Below are 23,094 nucleotides of genomic sequence, written 5' to 3' on the forward strand. Positions count from 1 at the left end.
TTCTCCACCAGTTGATAGAAATGGCAATCTAGTGTTCAGTAATTGCTTTAAATACCTTTTGTTTCAGGATGGAAGGAAAAAAGACCTTGTAATATTTATTGTACTTTAAGCTAAAGTAGTCTGAGCCTGTTTTTGTGTGTTGTATATGTGTTAATATTTTTAAATAACCCTTTAATATTGATTCCTACTAGTGCTTTCTGATAAAAAGATAATACAAAAATACAGGAAGCAAATGGACTATTTGCTAGTTGCAGTGGACTATGCTGAACCACTGATTACTTTGAATATGTTGTTCTTATCTGTGAAATTATCTTCAAAATACCCAAATAATATGTTTTTTGAAATTTTACTTCTACATGTACAATTCATGGGTTGTATCATAGCCTTTAGGCTTTAGTATCAGAATTTTAAAGTACATTTTTATTTTTCAAAATACTTCTCACTTATCAAAGTGAGTTACAGCTTGATCACAGAGCATTATTAATTTGAATATTTTGGTGAATTATCAAAAGGCAAAAAATATAATTGTAATATCTGTAGAGCAGGGGTGTCAAACTCAAGACCCGGGGGCCAAATCCAGCCTGAGGGGTGCTTAGATCTGGCCTGTAGTGATGTCCTGGAAACAGTGAAGGAGTGGCCTGCAGTGCCTCTGTCAGTGAAAACAGAGCTCGAGCCCCCCTGAGCTCCATTTTCTCTGGCAGAGGGTTGTAAGAAGCCGTTGCAGCCAAAAACGGCACTCGAGCCACTAGAGCCACCCCCAACATGAGTTACGTTGAGCTGGCCACACCCACCCTGGCCACGCTCATCCCCCCCCAGGTCAAATAAAACCCTGATGTGACTCTCAATGAAATCGAGTTTGACACACCTGCTGTAGAGAGATAACATAAGTAGATGAAAGATTGGTTGTCTCAAACCTTCTGTCCCAGAAACCTTCTACCGTCAAAATAGAGTGTAGCGCTTCCTCTTGCCTTGGTGCAGCATCTTCGTAATTACTGCTGCTGTTATCTTTCTTCCAGAGAGGTGCTGCATTTGATGTATGTTTGTGTTTGAACTTGCATATTTTAAGAGTTATGACATGTCTATTAGCTAACATCACCTTAACCTGACCTTGCCACTTGAACATTTTTATGTTTGAAAATGTGTATGTGTATTTTGAACTTAAGATAAAATTTAGACTCTGTACAGTCTTGTCAAATGTATAAGAATAAGAATCTTTTAGTTTTGCTTATTACAGAGGCTTTGAAGATAATAAAAGAAATTCATGTTCTCTCAGGATGACTATTCCCTTCATAGCAAGCTCCAGAAATTTATAATTCTTAATAATGTATAATGATACGTTATTAAGTAAAAAAACTTGATAATTATTAACAGATATGTTTTCTTTTATCTATCCATTTAAAAAAAAATGAGAGTAGTAACTAACCTTCAATCTTAAGATCTAATCTATTTTTTTGGGGGAAGAACATAATTATGATTCTTTTCCATACTGTATTTTTTTTAGGAACATTTTGTAGCCTCCAATGTGTTGCATGTAACCTTATACTGAACAGATAATAAAATTAAATATTAAGGGAATCAAGGCAACTGTAGAACATATTGTAGTGAGAGAATCCTATCTAAAAGTTTCAGAGTGGAGTTAAAATTAGTTCAGGCTATTTTATAGAATAATACTTGGGAATTAACATTCTTAAGCTTTCCTAGATAACTGAGTTTTACATTATTATTGGAACGCTTGATGGAAATCATTCTACATCTCTAGGAGTACTATTGAGTGACTATATTCCAGGATTCTTTCCTTTCCTTAATGATACATGAAGCTAATATTTCAGTAATACTTACAACAGGCAGATGTTCATATGGGAGAATTCACATATGTATACCGTATTTTCACGATCAAAAGCCGCACCGGATTATAAGCCGCAGTATCAGTTAACGTTAATTTTTCAAACTTTTTCCATATATAAAGTGCACCGGGTTATAAGCCGCACGTTTCCCGACGTTTCTGGACATCTGTTGCAGTCGCGAGGAGCGGAGAAGAGCGCGAAGGTTCTTGGCGCTCCAGGAAGCCGCGAAAGCAGCTGGGAGAGGCGCACGGCTTGGTTTATCCTCCCTGGACGTCGCAGCAGCAGCCCCAAGCGCACCGATCTCTGTGTTTTTCGCATCGGGGCATGCTGCAAGAGAGAGTGAGTGAAGACCTTTCCGGATTGCTGGTGGTGGAGGTGCGGGCCCGTCGCCCTGTGCTCAGCAAAAAAAGTCCGGGGGAGTCCTTTGCGCTGGCTGGAAAAGGTCTTCACTCTTCACTCATTCCCTCTTGCAGCACACCCCGATGCGAAAAACACTGAGATCGGTGAGTTTGGGGCTGCTACTGCGACATCCAGGGAGGATAAACCAAACCGCGTGCCTCTCCCGCTTCCCGGAGCGCCAAGAACCTTCGCGCTCTTCTCCACACTCTCCTCGGCGCCTCACAACTGCAATAGACGTCCAGAAGCGGCAGGGGCTATCGAGCTGGAAATCCAATCCCCATTAGCCCCAAAAGCCGCTTCTGGACATCTATTGCAATCCCGAGGAGAACGCGGAGAAGAGCGCGAAGGTTAGGGTTACTGGGCAACGTGGGGGTGGGGGAGGCTGGAGCAGTTTTGTTCTGAATGGAGGGAGAGGAAAAAAGTTGGGATTCTCCCTGCTGCAGCCTTTAAATGGCAGAGAGAAGCCGAACTCTTTCCCCTCCATTCACAGAGAAGCTGCGGCTCCATTTATGCCCCTCTGGCTGGCCCCCTCCCTCCCGGGGGGGGTGTCAAAGTACCTGAAAGGGGCATGCAGGCTGCTATAGCTCCACTGAGAAGACATTTCTGAGAAGAGAAAGGGCTCCGGTCAGGCTGCACCCAAGCTGATGGAGTGCTCGCAACCGCCCGCCTATCGCCAGGGAGACAGCCAGTGCAGGTGAGCCGCGCGATTGTTCCGATCGCAAGGGCGCTTCACCAGCTCGGGTGCAGCCAGACCAGAGAACTTTCGGTGGTGCACCGATTCCAGCAGCTGCGTTTTTCCTTGAAATTTGCTGTCCCGGCAACCCGAAGTGGACATTCTCCCAGCGGCGTCTCAGACACTCCCACCCTTAACCAGGACGAAGTGAGGATGGCTGGGCGCAGTTTGGTGCCTCCCGGCTAAGGAGGGAGGGAGAGACCCAAGGGACGTGTGCGTGCCTGCTCGCGGTCATTCGCTTGCGAGTTTCAAGTTTGAGCGTAAAATCGGGAGGGAGAGATTTTCGATCTTTTTCCATATATAAAGCGCACCGGGTTATAAGCCGCACTGCCGGTTTTTGATCAAATTTTAGGATTTTCAGTGCGGCTTATAGTCGTGAAAATACGGTACTCAGAATTGTTCAACCATGATTCTTTCTATCTGCAAGAAAACTAACCAACTTCAGTAGTGGATTAGTGCTAGTATCAGTATGCTCATAGGAAAAGTCACAAAGTGGTCCATCATGAGGGAGTAGATTTTAAATTCTGAAAATAAAAACAACATAATTGCCCCATGGTAATTTTAGCAAGTTAGGTTTTGCAGCTCTCCTTGCATGTCCTACTCAGTCATGGGCTATCATCACATGACATTTATACATTGTTAACTAAAGTTGACCCATTTGGGGGTTTGTTAACATAATATAACACTATCCAGGCTGAATTTTTGTGACTCGAATTGGGATTTTATGATACACTAGATTTTTGAATGATTCAGTATTGTGTGTAGACACAGCTGTGAAGGAAAAAGTTTCACTATGTGCAGGTCTTTGTCATTCATCAGTGTTTTTTAAGCTTTAAGCATTTGGTATCAGAATATGAATGCTTGAATTAAAAACTGAAGCATTGTAACATCTTTGCCGTCTTTGTCCCGGTTGGATTGGTATTTGTCCAGGAGACTTATGGAAAATATCAGGCTAGAGTAGAAAATTAAGGAAATAATAATAGAAGAATGCAATGGTAAATCATTTCAAGTTTTTGAAAATTAAATAACATAATCATAGCAATAGCAATAGCAGTTAGACTTATATACCGCTTCATAGGGCTTTCAGCCCTCTCTAAGCGGTTTACAGAGTCAGCATATTGCCCCCAACAATCCGGGTCCTCATTTTACCCACCTCAGAAGGATGGAAGGCTGAGTCAACCCTGAGCCGGTGAGATTTGAACAGCCGAGCTGCAGAACTGCAGTCAGCTGAAGTAGCCTGCAGTGCTGCATTTAACCACTGCGCCACCTCGGTATTGGGTTCACTTTGTTTGTAAAACATTGTTTTACTTACCATATTTTTCGGACTATAAGACACACCAGAGTATAAGATGCACCAAGATTTTGAAGAGGTAAATTTTTTAAGAAAGGTTTTTACCCTCCTGGGCCCCCAGGAGCACTCTGCAGGCCTCCCAAACCCTCTGCGCGTCCTGTTTTTTGTGAAAACAGGGCATGCAGAGAGTTTGGGAGGCCTGCAAAGTGCTTCTGGGGGCTGGGGAGGGCAAAAATGTGATACATGTGGGGTTTGGGAGGTGAAAAACGGGCCCGTCCCGAGCTGCGGATAAAAAGGAACTCCTGCCTGACCTAGAGAACTCCTGTCTGTCACATGGTGAATGTCCTCGACCACCTGGGTCCAGATGGCTCAGCCTCGAGAAAAGCCAGGTTGTTAAAGGCAGGTTCCCTAAATTGTTGGCGCAGGATGATTTCCACTTGCGTGGGGGGAGATTGTGCTGTGATTGCAAATTGTGGGTGGGGGGGAGAAGGTGGGGGGGGCAAATGGAGGAAGCTCTACATTGTGCTGTGGGCTTTCCGAAACTCCGGATGGCCTCAGTCTTTCTCTGCTCACTGAGCAGAAGAAGCAAGACAACTTCCACTCCTTGGGTGAAGTGGCTCTACATCGCACCGGTCAGAGGGAAGGGGGGAAAAAAAACATGGAGAGAGATGTTTAGTCCTGCCCTGCCATGGGAGGGGTAGAGAAAAACAGATTTGAGATTGATAAAAGCCTTACCCTTTAGGAAGATTGAGCCTGTCCGGGGTTTCAGAAAGCCGACAGCATGCCAGCAGAAACTGTGTGTGATTGTCCCTCAAGAGAAATGAGATGCACGGGGTGGGGTTTCCGGATGCCAAAAATGGCTGTATTCGGGGTATAAGACGCACCAACATTTCCATCCTCTTTTAGGGAGGGAAAAGGTACGTCTTATACTCTGAAAAATAAGTATTTTCAAAGATAGTTTCAACATATATGTTCAATATATAGTACATAATTTACAAATTTAAAAATGGAAAATCTAGGGTACTTGTTTCTGGATTTAGAAATTTACCTGCCAGATTACTACATTTTAATTTTGCCTCATTTTTATAAGCCTTCATTTTTTCTTGCCATCATTGTTTTACTTATTTTCAATGATAGTTTTGTCACACACGTTCAATATTTAATAATTTACAAATTTAAAAATGGAAAACGTAGTGTTTGTTTCTGGATTTAGAAATTTTACTACAAGATTGCTACATTTTAGTTTTGCCTCATTTTATAAGTCTTTGTTTTTTATAATTTGTGTATTATAGGTGAAGTAATCCAAATTTACAAATCAATGTATTGTAATTTGTTAGATTATCTATGAAACATGAATTGCTATCATCTATTTTAAATTTGTGTAAGTGAGCATTATTTTAATTAAGTCTGTTCTGTTTTTGCACAGTCATGGAATGGGGAGATGATATTAGAACACTTTCAGAAGATGAAGCTTTGATGCTGGTGAACCATCAAGCAACCGGAGATATTTGCACTCTAATGATGTGCCTTCAAGACAAAGGCACGGTATGCTACTTTGATAGATATTATTGATAAACTGTAGTTGTTGAACAATCTGGGTACTTTTTTCAGAAATATAACATTAGAAGACTCATGCACAAAACCTATGTCCATCCAATACTTCAATCATATTTTATATTTCTGTATCTTCTTAACTTACATTATTTACATGTATATGCTGTAGAAGCAGGACATGCAAATGTTCAGGTCAGGCAGCATTAAAGTCAGTCTGTCTGTCTCTGTCTATCCCAGGGATGTCAAACTCAGGTTGTCACAGCATATTGGGACATTTTTACCCTTCGCTAAACGGGGCGTAGCCAACGCGTGACGCATCCAGCCCACAGGCCGGGTGTTTGATAGCCCTGGTCTATCCCTACCTACTTACCTGTTCTGATGTCAATGAAGAAAATAAATAAAAATAAAAATTTGAGTACAGGTAGTCCTCAACTTACAACCATTTGTGACTGTTTAAAGTTAGAAATGGCGTTGAAAAAATTTACTACAATTTTTCACCCTTATGACCATTGTAGCATCCCCACGGTCATGTGATCAAAATTCAGATGCTTGGCAACTGATATGTATTTATGACAATTGCCATTTCCAGGGGTCATGTGATCACCTTTTGCAACCTTATGACAACCAAAGTCAATGGGGAAGGGAGATTCACTTAACAGTTCTGTTACTAACTTAACAACTGCAGTGATTCACTTAACAACTATGTCAAGAAAGGTTGTAAAAAGAGGCTAAATTCACTTAACTTTCTTACTTAGCAATAGAAATGTTGGGCTCAATTGTGTTCATAAGTCAAGAACTACTGTATGAAGATAAAATAGACATTTAAAAAATGAAATAATCAAATCATCAGACAGTTAGGAGACTGATGGAAGGCATGCATCTTTACAAATTTCCTAAACCCTAAGAGAATTGGGGCCAGGTGTAAATGCTAAGGGAGTGAGTGCCATAGCAAGAGAAGAGCCACTCCCACATGCCAAAAACATGAGCCTTAGATAGTATAGATATATTTAAGAGGACCTATATTTCTGATCTTACAAATATGAGAAGTTTGCAATAGGTGAAACTGACCCTTAAGTAATCAGGCTTTTACTTTTAAAGACTATAAAGTTGATTGACTACACCTTAAATTGTGCCCAGTAAGGAAATGACTATCAGTACAGAATTTTCAGCAGGCATAATTTGAATCCCTATCTTACACCATAGCATTTTCTATTAACTTAAATTTTCAAATGAAATAGCCTTTCAGCTCCGGCGGTCCTTGGAGGAAACCGATTATCTAGATCCCTTCCAGTCGGGATTTAGGCCTGGCTACAGCACGGAAACCGCTTTGGTCGCATTGATCGATGATCTCTGGAGAGCCAGGGATGGAGGTTATGCCTCCGTCCTAGTGCTCTTTGACCTCTCAGCGGCTTTCGATACCATCGACCATGGTATCCTTCTGCGACGACTGCGGGAGGTGGGGGTGGGAGGCACTGTCTTACGGTGGTTCTCCTCTTACATCTCGGACAGGTCGCAGTCAGTGTTGGTCGGAGGGCAGAGATCGACCCCTAGGCCCCTGAATTATGGGGTGCCGCAGGGTTCAGTCCTGTCCCCCCTCCTGTTTAATATCTACATGAAGCCGCTGGGTGAGATCATTCGACAGCACGGGATAAAATACCATCAGTATGCGCAGCTGTATCTGTCCGCTCCGTGCCATCTCAATGAAGCGGTTGACGTGATGTGCCAGGGCCTCGAGGCTGTTAGGGACTGGATGGGGGTTAACAAGCTTGTACTCAATCCAGATAAGACCGAGTGGCTGGTGTGCTTCCCTCCTACTAATTGGCCAAGTGTTCCATCTCTCAGGCTGGGGGGTCAAACAGTACGCCCCTCAGACAGGGTTCGCAATTTGGGAGTCCTCCTGGACCCACAGCTGACTTTTGAACACCACTTGTCGGCTGTGACCAGGGGGGCATTTGCCCAGGTTCGCCTGGTGCACCAGTTGCGTCCCTACCTGAACCGGGAGGCTCTCACAACAGTCACTCGCGCCCTTGTGACCTCTAGACTGGACTACTGCAACGTGCTCTACATGGGGCAGCCCTTGAAGAGCATTCGGCGACTCGAGCTTGTCCAGAATGCAGCCGCGCGAGCGATCGTGGGTGCACCTCGGTTCACCCACGTAACACCTATCCTCCGCGAGCTGCACTGGCTGCCTATTGGTCTCCGGATACGCTTCAAGGCGCTAGTCATCACTTATAAAGCCCTTCATGGTATTGGACCTGGGTACTTGAGAGACCGCCTGCTGCCAATTACCTCCACTAGACCGATTAGATCCCACAGATTAGGCCTCCTCCGAATTCCATCCGCCGGCCAGTGTCGACTGGCAACTACCCGGAGGAGAGCCTTCTCTGTGGCTGCTCCAACCCTCTGGAACGAACTCCCCGTGGAGATTCGAACCCTCACCACCCTCCAGGCCTTCCGCAAAGCCCTTAAAACCTGGCTGTTCCGACAGGCCTGGGGCTAAAGAATTGTTGCCCCCGTCTTGAATGGTATGACTGTTGTGTGTTTTAAATTATGTATTGTTTTGTGTCGTTTTAATTTTTTGTTTGTATCCCCCTTCCCTGGTTTGAGTTGTGAGCCGCCCTGAGTCCCCTTCGGGGGAAAAGGGCGGCATATAAATAAAATAAACATTCAAACATTCAACATACATTCAAATACTTTTCAAGGATACTGAAATATGCAGTTGAGCATATTTCAGCACTCAAGATGGGATGTAACCAGGGCATGAAAAGGCAGACAAGCTTGACTGTCTCAGGAAGGATGCAGCTGGTACCTTAGATGAGGTTATGTAAGATCCCCCTTTCTGTCTGTCGCTATCACTAAAGAATCCACTCATAGCTGAGGTCAAGAAACATTCCCGCATGGATTCTGATCTTTTAAGGAGAATGCAATTTTATCCAAGAGGTTGAACCTCAGTCCCCAAATCCTATTTACAATCTTTTCATCTTGTCTTCATCTAATTCAACTGGTTATTTTTCTCTTTTTCTGTCACCCCTCCCATTTTTGAACTTAAGAAAATTCAAAAGTACTGATTGAATTTAATGGTAGAAAGTCATAAAGTTGAGTATTATCAGTGTAATATCACGTATCTGATTAACACATCTGGAGGTTATAGTGGCAACAGGCTACATGGATTGCCATTGCTAAATAAGGTGGTCATGTGACATGTATTATATTCACAATGCTTAGCAACAGCAATCCCAATTGCTGTTGAAACTTGTAGGCTACCTATACTTTTACATATCTGTTTTTGTTTTAGATGTTTAAATTAGGAAATAGGCGATGGCAATTAGATACCCTAATTTGGTCCTCATGTTTTTTTTCTTATCTCATTTTTGTAGCATAAGAAATTATATCATTCAAAATGGGACAAATAAAATAGAGAACATATAATGGCATGTTCAAAATGAATGTGATGGGTATAATACAAGAATAAGTTTAACTTTGTCAACTTTGTACACCTACACAAATTTTAAAAATTAAGTCAATGTTGTAAATGAATGCTCTCTAAAATAGAAAGGTTTAAATATCCTAAAAAGTATTATTGTGTAGGTATATTTTTTGAATAATCAATATGGTTTTGCAAATCCTGTTTACTATCTACATGTTTGCTCTCTTGCTTTTTCTTACCTGAAATTTAAAAAAATAAAATGCTCATATAAAAATAAAGATTGTGTGAGAGCTTTAAAAATGTTAATTAATGAAAGTCGATTTTAAATAATATGATTTATCCAAGATAGTGAAGAAATAGCTGTCTGTTGATTTTATATAAAGTGACAGTGAGGATTTTAAGAAGGAGAAATATATTGAGGGAATGTTGCTTTAGTAAATACTTCTTGAAAGCTAATAAGCTTTTAGTAAAAATATTTATATGAACATTATAAGAATGCAATTTGTATTCAGTTTTCTATTTAATAGCAAACATTTTTGTATTTTTCTACATTTGCTTCTATGGAACAGAAAACCTATCTCTGATTTTTGTTTTGTTTATATGCAGAATGCACACTATTTCTTATCTCAATTTTCCCAGGTTGTTCGTCGGATGATGTGGCTGATGGATCATATATTTAAATACACAAATTTTGGAATTGTATCGCTGATTCATGGAGACTTCTTTATAAGACAGGCAAGAACTACAAATATTTAAATAGTAAAATCTGCTTTCTTAAATATTTATTTGTATCTTGCTATGATTGTGAGTGTATATGAAGAGCCTTGGTGCCTCAGAGATTAGAATGCAGTATTACAGGCTAGCTCTGCCCACAGCCCAAAGTTCAATCCTGATGTGCTCAAAGTTGATTCAGCCTTACATCCTTCCAAGATCAGGAAAATGAGGACCCCAATTGGTGTTTTCAGGATATGCTGACTCTGTAAACCACCTAGAGAGTGCTGTAAAGTACTAAAATAACAGAATGTGGAGAAACACACAGAAACTTTTAAGAATACTGGTTTGGTGTACTGTAGATATGTGCCATTTATTTTCTTCACCCACTTAGAAATACAAGACCTCTGTTTACAGCAAACTATGCTTTTTGGGGAACATGGTTTGTCACAAGTTTCTAATCTAATGTAAGATAGGAACAAGTTAATCCAAACTTTAAAAAAAATAAAATATTAATCCATATTTTGACTTTGCCTGAATGACTTCTCTATGCCAGGTGTGTCCCATACTTATTTATTTAAAACATTTATATAGCCTCCTACCTTTCAGACAGCTCTGGGCAACTCATTTTAAAAACTGTAAAATACATTTATCTTAAAGGTTTAGTGTTTTTACACATACAGATGATTCTTGGAAACTGGAGTGGAACAGAATATTTTGCTTCCTTAAATGTCAGGGGACCAGAAATTGTAATAATATATTCTTGGTATACAAAACATTTATATTCTTCATAGAATTACAGATTTGGAAAGAGTTGTTTAAAGTGTAAAATTCATCTTCCAGAAATCTACCTTATAAACCGTATCAATCTCTTCATTTATAATTTGATCTGCATAGTAGGCAAAGAAACCCAATTGAGTGACTTTTGTAGAATACCTTTACTTAATTATTTATTTAGCGGGCTTCCTGGGGGCGTGGCCTGTTGCCGAGGAGGGCTCCACCGAGCTCCTCAGAGATCTGGTCTGTATATCTAAATAAGATCATAGATAGCACCCCTTTTTGGCTAAGAAAGGGGCAGGGAGGATAGCTCCGTAGACTAGGGTCTATTCGTAAGCCACAGCCTTTTTCTTTTTTTGGCTGTGGAAGAGATTAGATCCAGCCGAAGCGGAGCTTTTATCTCCGGCCAGTTCTTCTCAGCTGCCTTTTTTTTTTTGGCAGCCCCAGACAGGCTAGCCCCCCCCAGGACAAAACAAAGTTTTTTTTCAAGCTAGATTTGATACGGGAGGGTACCACCCCTGTGAGATTTATGCTTTTATTACTATCTTAAATACCAGCACCATTCGTCTTAAAGACTTCTTTGTTTAAATAGACTTCAAAATGGCGATTTCTCTCCGTGGATGATTACTGGATGTACTTAGCCGGGCTTATCTTTCTGCAGACCGCTCCTTAACAAAATAAACTCTTTTTCTTTGGAAATAGAGGGGAGCGAAGCGCTGCTTACTTGTTTATTTATTATGGCACCCAGATCAAAGAAGCGTCTTGCTACAAATGTGTCTAAAGAATTTAAAGAATCTTTTTTGGAAATACAGCCTTTGTCTCCTACGCCCTCTACTGGAGAAGTTTTAACACAGGAATATCTCTTTAAAATCTTTAATGCCTTTAAGCAAGAACTTAAGGAATTTGTATTGCAACTTTATGATGATCTAAAATCTAAAGTTAATCAAATGAAGGCGAATACGTTTGCAGCCGTGTCTGCCCTGTCAGATTACTCTGCTGAAATAGAGAACAAATTGGAAAGTCTGGAGAAGGCTAATTTTGATTTGACTACCAATATTCAAATTTTACAAGAAAAAATTAGAAATAACGAAGAACAGCTTATGATGCTAAATTTTGATAGGAAGGCATTTTCAATAAGAGTCAGAGGATTCCGTGAAAAGCAGCAAGAGAATTTGAAACAGACCTTTGCTGAAGCCTTCAGCCATGCGCTGGGAAGCCCGGGACTTAACTTTGATTGGCAGATTCGGAAAATATATCGCCAGAACTCATTGATAGCGGAACAGCGACAGCTCCCGAGGGACATAATTATACATTTCTCTACAAAAGAATCTAGAAACGCGATTGTGCAAAAGTTTCATAATAACAGTCTCCGAGTTGATGACCAAGACGTGATTGTCTTCAAAGATATACCTTTTCAGATGTTGAAAGCAAGAAGGGACTACACTTTTTTAACTAAAGAGCTTAGGAGTCAACAGATTCGATACAGATGGGAGGCCCCTGCCGGCATCACGGTTACATTTGAGAATCAAAGATTTCGTCTTAACTCTGTTTCGGAGGCTCAAGATTTCTATTCTAGGATTCTGAAGGCGGGACTTCCTGACGCGCTTGGAAGAGAGGAGAGACAAGCAGAAGGAGAAAGCAAACGGCTGGCCATGCGGCTGCAAGATGGAGGGGGTAGCCCCTCCTCCCTCGGAGAAGCAGAAGAACGCAGATCGAGAATTTAGATACTTCAAAAGACTTCCTAAAGTTGAGGACTGAATGGGGGTTTGAGACCTCTCTCCGGTAGAAAAAGTGGACTAATTTTTATCAGAAGGGAAAGCTGGGTGAAACTACTTTGAGCTAGATTCTAAAGTAACGTTAGCATAAATTTGATAGTGGTTAAAAGAATGCGGAATGATTTATGTTGTTTAAACTTTGTTAGAGGGGACTATTTTAAAATAGAAGGTTAACTGACTCTTGCTGAAAGTATTATTTGAATATGATCCATGCTATTTAACTTTTATTTGAAGGGAAAGTTGGTTGTAATAGTTCTGAGTTACATCTCAAATAAACGCTAGTATAAATTTGATAGTGGTAAATATTAGACAAGCATGAGATGAGGGTAAAATGCATGTGGAATGAACTACGTTATTTGAGGTAAATATCAGACAAGCAAGGGAAGAGGGCAAAATTTATGTTGTTTAAAGCTTATTAGAACAGGAAGCTGCTTGGGATTATCTTAAGATAACTGTAAAAAGAATGCGGAATGATTTATGTTGTTTAAACTTTGTTAGAAGCGACTACCTTAAAATAGAAGGTTAACTGACTCTTGTTGAAAGTATTATTGGAATATGTGGAATGATTCATGCTACAAATCGCTCTGAGTTATATTTTAAACAAATGGTAGTATAAATTTGATAGTGGTAAATATCAGACAAGTGGGGGATGAGGGTAAAATACATGTGGAATGAACTAAGTTATTTAAATTCTATTAGAAGGGGAAGTTGGTTGGAATTATCTTAAGATAGAAATTGATTCCTGTGTAAAGTAATATCTGATCTACGCTGCTTAACTTTACTAAGAAGGGGAAATCTGGTTAGATTATTTTGAATTACTGTTTGAAAAAGGGGTAAAGAAAGATCATTTACGTTGTTTAAATTTTACTAGAAGGGAAAGTTTGATTACTTGTCTGTAAAGTTATATTTGAATATATGGCATGAACCACGCTGCTTAAATCTTATTGGAAGGGATCATGAGGTTTAGGAAGGGAACGGGAGAGCCTACAGAAGGTCGGGGTAAATAGCAAAGAAGTAAGAGATGAGAATAAAATATAGATAGAATGATTTATACTATTTAAGCATAGATAAAGATGGGGGGCTGAGATCAACACAAAGAGTGGTTTCTTTTTTTCTTTTTTCTCTTTTCTCTTTTCTTTTTTTCCTTTTTTTTTTTCTTTCTCTGCTTTTCTTTTTTTTCTGATATATTACTTTTATTTTTTAATCCATATGTATACAAGATATTTTAGATAGAAGGTAGTGCCAGGTGTGGGCCCTGGGAAGCCGGGAGGATTAGGGATGGGGATTGTGGGGGGTGGGGTGGGGGGGTGTTAATATAGTTTTAATAAGAACAAGAATGTATTTATATACGGTGGTTCTTTTTTTTTATTATTATTATTATTATTATTTTCCTTGGTTCACTTTACTTTTATCAGATCAAACAATACTCGAATAAAGGCATACACCAAGGAGGGAGGTAGAGGGAAGGAAGAGGGAGGAGTAAGGAAGGAGTAAGGGGAATGTAAGGAGTAAGGGGAATGTAAGGAGGGTGTCTGGGGAGTAAGGGGAGAAGGAAGGTTTGAGGGGAAAGGGAAGTAGGAGGGGAGTGTTAGAGGGAGAAAGGAAAGTTGGAGGGGGTAGATGGGGTGTATGGAGGATGCAAGGGTTAGGTGGGGTTGTGAATGATGAGTTGTGTTTCCTTTTTATTTGTTCGTTTTATTCCCTTTTTCTTTTTTTTCTTTTCTTATAGTAAATACCCTGTATATATATGATTGCAAATGAAATGTGAAAATTGAATAAAATATTTTATACTAAAAAAAAAAAAAAAAAAAATTATTTATTTAGCAAATTCTAAGATACAGTATATTTATTATTATTTATTTATTATTAGACAGACAATATTCTGCTTTTTGGAAACTTGTTTCCTGTTCAACAAATGTTTGCAGAAAAAGTAAGTGAAAGAAAAAAGTGATAAGAACAAACAGCTATAAACTTCAAAAGGATTAAAGTGAACATATAGGCTATAAGTTAAGGGGGAAAAAAGGTCCCTGGCGAAAGAAGAGTGAGTTGAAAAATAACATTTCCTAATGGACTATCTTAGAGAGTAGCTAGAGAATGGAAGTAGCCTAACTTCAGACCACAAGGTTCAAACTATTGTGATCATAGCCCTGCAAACTCTGATATCTATATCTATAGATATATCTATATCTATTTCCTGCTGTTCTTTAGGTATAGTTCAGTTCTATAACAGATAGTTTCTTCTCTCCTGTTTCTGATCACTCTAGGTTTCTATGGAAAAATGTAAAAATAAATGAACATAATTTAGAGCCTTTGAATATTAATTTCCATTTGGCTAGAAATTGTTGAGCTTGGGAGACTTAGCAATTAATTATAAAGCTAGCAGCAAAGTTAATAATGGCAGTAAAATATTTTGATTGGATTTATTCCCAAACAAGTAAAATGGTGTCAATGGGGGAAATATAGAGGACCTAGGGAATGACCTTGAAGACAGGAGGAAGAGTCTGTATCATAGCAATGGTCCAGTGGTGGGTTCTGGATCCTGTTGCAACAGGCACGGTTGCAACGGGGCCCAGCATCTTCCACATGAACATGCGCAGTGCACCCATGTGTCTTACCTTCCAGCGATGCCTCCGCGATGCTCCAGCTGCTCGGCAGAGCATTGCGTAGGCGCTGTATGCGCCATGCACGCGCGCAGAGGCGCCAAAGGCTTTAAAAGCGGGTAAGCCCTTCAGAGCACCGTACCGGAATGGTACACGGTGCTCCGGTCAGGCTCCGGTACGCCCATACCGGAGCGTTCTGCCTGTAACCCACTACTGCAATTGTCAGATAAGAAAGGTTTGAATAAACATGACAGGTAGGCCCCTCCCTAGCTCACATGAAGATAAAAATAGAGGAGGACCTATTAATTTGTTACAACAAAAATCTTGATCTATGTGGCATTGTTTTTTTAAATCTGGTCTACCTTGTTGAGCTACAGGGAGAAATGGAAGAATTATTAATTCACAAATAATTAAATTTAATTTGATTGCTTGTTCTCTGGCAAGTTAACTTTTAATTGGATTAGTGCATAACAAGAGTATGAAATGATAAGGGTAATTATATTAGCTTTATTTACCTGGTTGAACAGATTATATGTTCACTTTTTTATTGTTTAGAAAGATTAAACATATTATTTTTTAACATAAAGCTCATCTCATGATGCTTTTTCAGGTTTTGGATGCTTTTTCTAGGTTAAGGAAGGGGGAGAATTATTTCTAAAAGCTGAAGCTTCCTGCTTAAGTCCAGTGTACATGTATGTAAGATCATTTGTAGAAATAGGATACTTTTTGTAAGAAGTGATTCGATCTTTGCCCATCTGCTAACTTGAACCTTAATGCTAAGAAACTTAGAAATATGAAGAGATAATTTTAAATTTGCATAATTTATATAAATCATTTTAATCTCATGTTCTATCACAATCCCACAAGACTCTTGATTGCTTTATGAGAATACAACAATTAATTCACAGTTGGTGCGCAGTCATCTTTACTAGTATGTACACCTAGTGACCATTCATGGAGATTGGGAATCTGAATAGTATTTTCACCAGGACATGTGACAATCTATCAAAGCATTCTCCATGTAGCTCTTCTCAGGTACCACTCTTGGCATCTGAGGAGGTTCCTTTTCAGTTTCCTTGAACTAAAGATCATTCTTAATCCTTCTGGTTAGTGGAGGAAATGGAGGAAGGTAAAAATAGAAAACACACACATATAGAATAAAGCAAAAATCCTGGTGTCATATTTCAAAACACCTTCTGGAAGAGTTCTGTTTTCAGATGTGTCTGTAAGGCAATTCAGATAAGTGCTTGCCTAAGTGGCCGAAATAGCACCTCTGAAGTTTTTCCCCTTCCCCAAACTGTTTTTCTTAGAGGCATCAACTTGATCAGTTCAATTCTATGGGTGACTACGTTCCTGATGATAACTTGGTGCCAGGCCATAAAGTATTCTCTAGGTCAGGCCCAGCACTTAAACTTGAATGAAAGCTATCTCTCTTTCAGTTCTGTTAATAGTATTATTATTTTACCATTACTTGTTAGTGAAGTATAGACGTTAATATGTATCATGTGGCTTGTAACTACAAAATATATGAATATCTTCTTGCTTAAATAATGGACAACTTCATTATTTATTTTTGTATCTAATTTCTAATAATACTCTTAATCTAAACACTTTGTATGAAATCATACAATATATTGATAAAGGAAAATATTCATACTTAAGGGTAGAGATGGTGCTCTCTGAGCTCTGTTGTTTTCTTGCAGATGTTTCATTGCCCAAACTAGATAACATCATCAGTGCTAGTAGGGAGTTGAGATTGCTCTCAGTTCATATTCCAGTGACTTGTCTTGTCAGTATTGGTGGGAGTGGTCTTGGTGTTTCTTTGTTGGGCTGTTTACTCTTAGCTTGTTTTGCGGTTATTTGATTGGGATATTGTGTAGTTTTTGATTCAGTGACAAGATAGACTAGAGGTCTCCACATGAGCATCTGACCAGTAAAAAGTTCAGCTTCATTCAGTCACCCTGACTCCATCCCGAAACAAGGAATTACAGGGTCATAAAAGTTTACTTCTTGATTATTAGTATGATGTTAATCTTGATTTTAATCTATGTTCATCTGAGTGTTGATTGCTGGTGGGGAGCTATTTTGAGCTTTTTGTTCATTTGGCTTGTTAAGTTAGGCACTTTTTGATGAAGTTGCATGAATATCCATTTTGTTGGAAGATGTTGTATGGACGTTGTATGGACGTTGTTTCCTTTTTCTGCTGTTCTGGGTGGCTGCAGTATGTTTGAGAATTGACTATTCAACCCAATATAGCACAACCAACACAAGCCATAAAAAGGATAACATTGTCATATGTCAATATCATCTCAGAAACTACTAACAGACAATTACTACCACATGGCATCAGCGCAACAAACAAACTTACTAAAACTCTCCAAAACATCCTATATGAACCAGAAGATCGAGCAGCTCCAGAAGAAAGAACAAGAGTCATATACAACCTATAGTGTAAAGATTGCAAAGCTACTATGTAGGACAAACAGGCAGAGGACTTAGCAGAATGTATCTATCATTATCCAGACATGATGAAATTTCACAATATATGGACAGACTTATCCATAGTTTCAACTGGAAAATTGTGACCGTCCTACACCAAGCCAGGCCCCAAAACGCTAGAGAATTCTTGTAAACATGGCATTTTCCTGTAGTTTCGGCGGGAGGGGCTGCCACTGGGTTTAGTCACAGCTGATTGGTCCAGAGACTGAGGGATTTTTCTTAAGTATCCTCCTTTCCCTCTAGGCTCCCAGTTTCCCTCAGTCTTTGATCCAAGCACTAGCTGTGGCTCCAGTGAGGTACTTATTGAGATTTATAATTCTTAATTCGGTTGATTGGATATTCTAAAATGTATTATACAAAAAGAAAGACTCAGACTGCTGACCAAGGAGACTGTCTTCAGCCTCATCAGGGTAATGAGGGTCCTGGCTTCCTACCCTGGGCCAGATAAGGGGATTGCCCGATTCCTGGGTGTGCAGGGGTGGCAGGCCATTTTCTAAGGCAGTGACCTGCATCAGGGCCACTAATCGAAGCCCGCAGACGTCTTCTCCTCGGGTCCACTGCCAATATCGCGGCCATTAATCAAGGCCGGTAGACCTTCTCCTCCGCCCAGCGCCTGCAGCACGTCCGTGCATCGAGGCTGGCAGGCTTGCCGCAGTCAATCCATGTACAGGCCATGTGAGTGAGGCATGGCCTCCACAGTCCCTGAATCCGTGCAGGCTGAAGGAGAAATGGCAGAGGAAGGCCAAGGCAGACTCAGGCCCAGGGCAGCAGCCTCCAGGCCTGCGGCTGACCAGCGCCCTTCCAGAGCAGCTGCTAGGGATGAGTCAAGGAGACACAAGGCCTTGGAAAAGCAGGTGGCTAGGGCAGAGAGGCTAGGGCAGGCGGTTAGGCCTGAATCCCCTTGCAGATCCAGATCCCCAATAGGGCCCAGCTCTCACCATTCTGGTTCGCCCCCCAGGGGTTTCAGCCTTTCTTCCATTCTATTTCACCTGCAAGACCTCACAGACAGGTGGCTTCTCCTTCACCTCCCATATCCCCTAGATCATATAGGGAGGGGGGAGTGGATCCAGGAGAAGGGGGATCTCAGGAGTACCTGCCAGCTGCCCAGCTTGCCCCCCGGGGGCCCTCTTCCCGGGGCCCATCCGAGGAAGATTTGGAGGATCTGGAGCTGCTGCCTGATAGCATCAGGAGACTCATCTCCACCACTATAGCTAAGGGCATCGCCTCGGGCCTGTCCTAAAGGGAAGGCCCCTCCCAAAGGGTAGCAAGGCCTCACTCTGCCCCCAGATACAGATCTCCGTCTTCCACCAGGGGGCAGGATCCACCTCAGCCTCCTTCCCCTTTGGTAGTCAGTGAGAGTTCTATCTTAGGAGAGGTGGCCCATCCAGACCTGGGGTTCTCGGAAGATGAGGACTCAGTTCCTCCTGATCCTCTGACATTTCCAGGTCTCTTTCCTCCCCCGGCCTTCAAACCTCTTCTGCATAAGGCCAAAAAGACTACTCAGATTGGTACGGGGGCCCCTCCAGTGTCCCAACACAGGGATCCCAACCTAGCCATGTTTATAATCCCAATACAGATAAGGAGGAAGTTCCAGCCCCCCCTCTTTTCTTAGAAGTGGTCAAGAATTAGTGGTCTCGACCTTCTTCTTTACCCAACCTTGGGAGTAAAGATAGGCGCTTCTACAACATGGAGCAGGCCTGGCCTTCCCCCAGGTCCTACAATTGCCTACAATAAATGCCCCCATCATCGTCCTTGCTAATGCTTCCACCATAGTCTCAGGTGATGTGGCCGACAAACTAAAGCCCGAGGACAAGCATGTAGAACTTACCCTCCGTAAGAATTTCAATGCTTCAGCCTGGGCCATTAAATCATCTGCAGCAGCTTCCTACTTCAATCGCACGGTGGTCTTGTGGCTTGGCAATCTTCATCAAGACGTCACCAAGATCATCTCAGCACCCAGTTCTCCACAGACGCCACCCTAGATTCCATAAAATTTGCTTCTAGGGCTTTGTCCACCTCTGTGGGACACTGTAACATCGAGGCGCCTCTTGTGGCTCCACAATTGGCAAATGGACAACAAGTCCAAATGGAATCTGGCAGCAGCCCCCTTCACCAGTCCCAACCTCTTCGGGGCTTTCCTTGACCCAATCCTTGTGGAGAACAAGGATAAGAAGAAGGTCCTTCCTTCTAACATTTTCATCCATCTTTCTACCGTAGACCTTCTTTCAGGCCCCCTTTCTAGGACTATCGCCAGCAGCGGTATGCCCCCTACAGATATGACAGGCAGGGTCAGCTCCCTTTCTATCAGGATAGGGGTAGATATCAAGATCAATCCAAGCGGCCCTTTCACGGAGGGGGCACCACCCCTTCGACAGAGGGAAATGACTCCAATCCGAGTCAACCCATAGGCCGCCTTGCATTCTTCGCGAATCAGTGGGACCAGATAACATGGGATGCATGGGTCACGTCAACAGTCAGGGATGGCCTCCGCCTGGAATTTCTCTCCCTTCCCCCGATGCTCTTCAGGACCTTTCCACTGTCCAGGGATCCAGAACAGCGACGCCTACTGCTCCTAGCAATCCAACACCTGCTGGACATTCGGGCTGTCGAATCGGTCCCACTGGAAGAGCACGGGGTGGGCCTATATTCCAACCTGTTTGTCGTCCTGAAGAACTCTGGGGGATGGAGGAGGATCCTGGACCTGAAGCGCCTGAATTCTTACCTAGTCTACCGGCACTTCAAAATGTCCTCCCTCAAGTCCATTCTCCTGGGGATCCGATGGGGCGACTTCCTGGCCTCAATACACTTGACAGAGGCATATCTGCATATTCCAATTTGGCCAGCCCATCACAGATTCCTCTGCTTCTCCCACAGGAGATGGCACTTTCAATACAGGTCACTCCCATTCGGTCTGGCTTCTGTCCTCCGCACGTTCATGAAGGTCCTGGCGGCATTGGCAGCTCACCTGCGATCCCTCCCGGTGAGACTCTATTGCTACCTCGACAACGTGCTCGTCCTGGCCCAATCCCGAGCACAGGCAATTTGCAACCTGAACCTATCCATATGAACTCTACAGTCTCTGGGGTTTTCCATCAACTTCCCCAAGAATCATCTCTCTCCCTCGATGAGAATTCTCCATCTGGGAACAGTGATAGATTCGAGAATGGGACTCGTTCGTCTTTCCCCAGAACGCTTGACAAGCCTTCAAGCCATGGCACAACACGTCCGTGCAAGTTGGTCAGTTTCCATCCTGACCTTGGTCCGCTTGCTGGGCAAGATGGTGTTGTGCATAGGGATTGTTCTATGGGCCCGCCTCCACTCTTGGACTCTCCAGTGGGTGCTCATCCCCTTCCAATGTCAAAGCACGAGCAATTCTCCATGTTCGGTCCCCCTGTCACCGGGGCTTCACTGGTCCCTGAAGTGGTGGCTGTCCCCGGCCTTGAGCTGTGGATCTGAGTTTTGGGAGCCGGATCGCATCTCCATTACGACAGAGGTGAGCTTTTTCAGCTGGAGGGCCCTTGATGGAATCCAGACTGGCGCAGGGTCGCTGGTCACGATACGACCTGTGCCACAATATAAACTGGCTGGAGCTGAAGGCAGCTTGCCTGGCCCTACTTAATTTTTGAGACTCGACAGCCAACCATCACATGCTCCTCCTGACGGACAATGTTGCCGCAAAAGCCCACATAAATCGTTAGGGGGGACCCATTCCAAGAGGCTATGACTGGAAGCCCAAAAGCTCGGGCTCTGGGCGGAGAGAAACCTGGCATCAATAATATCAGAACACATCTTGGGCATAGTCAACCATCAGGCCGACTGGCTGAGTCAGGCAACGGTCGATCATGGCGAGTGGCAGCTGATTCCAGAACTCTTCTACAGAATATGCCTATGCTTTGGCAACCTGTTGGTTGACTTGTTCGCCAGCCCGACCAATGCCCAGCTGCCCCATTTCTTCTCCCGCTTCCCAGCATGCAATACAGAAGGAACAGATGCCCTCAGAAGCCCATGGCCCCCGGGCCTCCTTTATACCTTTCCCCCCTCCTCTAATCCAGGAGACCCTGAGGAAAATAGCGATAGAGAGGACACACATCATCCTGGTGGCTCCATACTGGCCGAGGCAGCCTTGGTTCGCGGACCTAGTCCAGCTGTCCATATCTCCCTCCCTGGAGGATCCCCCAGGAGGAGATTGCCCTGTGCCAGGGGGTCCTGGTCCACCCAGAGCCTCAGTGGCTCCAACTGACTGCCTGGCACTTGAGCGGCGCCTTCTAAGGGATGCCAATCTGTCCGCCAAAGTCATCTCTACCATTGAGGCCGTCAGACGACCATCTACCACATGGATTTATAATTCGACGTGGTCGATGTTTGCCTCCTGGTGTGGAAGATTCCACCTATGTCCGACCAATGCCTCGGTCACCCAGGTCCTTAAGTTTCTGCAACACGGCCTAGATCGGGGTCCCTCCCATTAACAACTTGCAGAGACAGGCGGCTGCCACCTCCTCAGTCCTGGCAGGGGAGGGCCGTTTATCCCTAGCCCAGTCCCCTCTGGTCAAACAGTTTCTAAAAGGAGCAGTGAACCTGTGCCCACCCCCAGCGCACAGGTTTCCAACGTGGGATCTCTCCCTAGTACTGAGGGCTCTCACGGAACCCCCCTTTGAACCATTAAGAATGGTACACCTCAGGTACCTAACTCTAAAGGTGACCTTCCTCATCGCCGTTACCTCGGCTAGACGGAAATCCGAGTTGGGCTCCTTGTCGTCCAAAGATGAGTTGTGCCAATTCCACCAAGACAGGGTCGTTCTGTGACTCGACCCGACCTTTCTCCCAAAGGTCCAATCCCTGTTCCATAGATCACAGGAGGTCATTCTCCATAACATCTGTCCCTCTCCCTCCCATGAGAGGGAAATCCCTTGGCACAGACTAGGTGTCCGCCGCACCTTGCGCATTCTCAGGCGCACATCCCCTATTAGGTGTTCGGAGGCTCTGTTTCTGTCCTTCCAGCCCAGTACCCTGGGTGCCAGGGTCTCTTCAACTATCATAGGCAGGTGGTTACGACAGACCATCCTGGTGGCCTACGAAGCCTTAGATCAGGTTGCACCGCAGGGAATTACAGCCCACTCCACTAAGAGTGCAGCTACCACGGCTGCATGGGCCACTAGGGCTCCTCTAGAGGACATCTGTAGGGCGGCCACTTGGGCCTCCCCAACTCCCTTTATCCGACACTATCATTTAGATCATTTCGCTTCAGCCGTCGGTTGCTCCAACAGGTAGCGACCTCCCCTCCCCTGGAGTCAACATCCCTCCCTGGGACTTAGCTTGGGTATGTCCCAGCTGTAGCCCCTCCCGCCGAAACTACAGGAAAAATAACGTTGGTCCTTACCTGAACGTTTCTTTTCTGTAGTAAGGCGGGAGGGGCTACATTCCACCCATGCCATTGGTCAGCCGGGTTCAGGACGATCAGGGGTCTGTGTGCGTGTACATTGGCTT

General features: G+C 43.1%; 1 protein-coding gene across 4 annotated transcripts in view; it reads left to right on the top strand.

The window, feature by feature from the left end:
* LPGAT1 (lysophosphatidylglycerol acyltransferase 1) overlaps nucleotides 1-23,094 on the top strand; it is a 63,799-nt gene that overhangs the window by 15,710 nt on the left and 24,995 nt on the right. For all 4 annotated transcript variants that reach the window (XM_032215677.1, XM_032215673.1, XM_032215674.1 and 1 more), the window contains 2 exons: nucleotides 5,694-5,812; nucleotides 9,888-9,983. In XM_032215677.1, the coding sequence (XP_032071568.1) occupies nucleotides 5,694-5,812; nucleotides 9,888-9,983 (215 nt within the window). The remainder of the gene's footprint in view (nucleotides 1-5,693; nucleotides 5,813-9,887; nucleotides 9,984-23,094) is intronic.

Source organism: Thamnophis elegans, chromosome 4 (genome assembly GCF_009769535.1).
Source record: "Thamnophis elegans isolate rThaEle1 chromosome 4, rThaEle1.pri, whole genome shotgun sequence".
In the NCBI taxonomy this organism is placed as follows: Eukaryota; Metazoa; Chordata; class Lepidosauria; order Squamata; family Colubridae; genus Thamnophis; species Thamnophis elegans.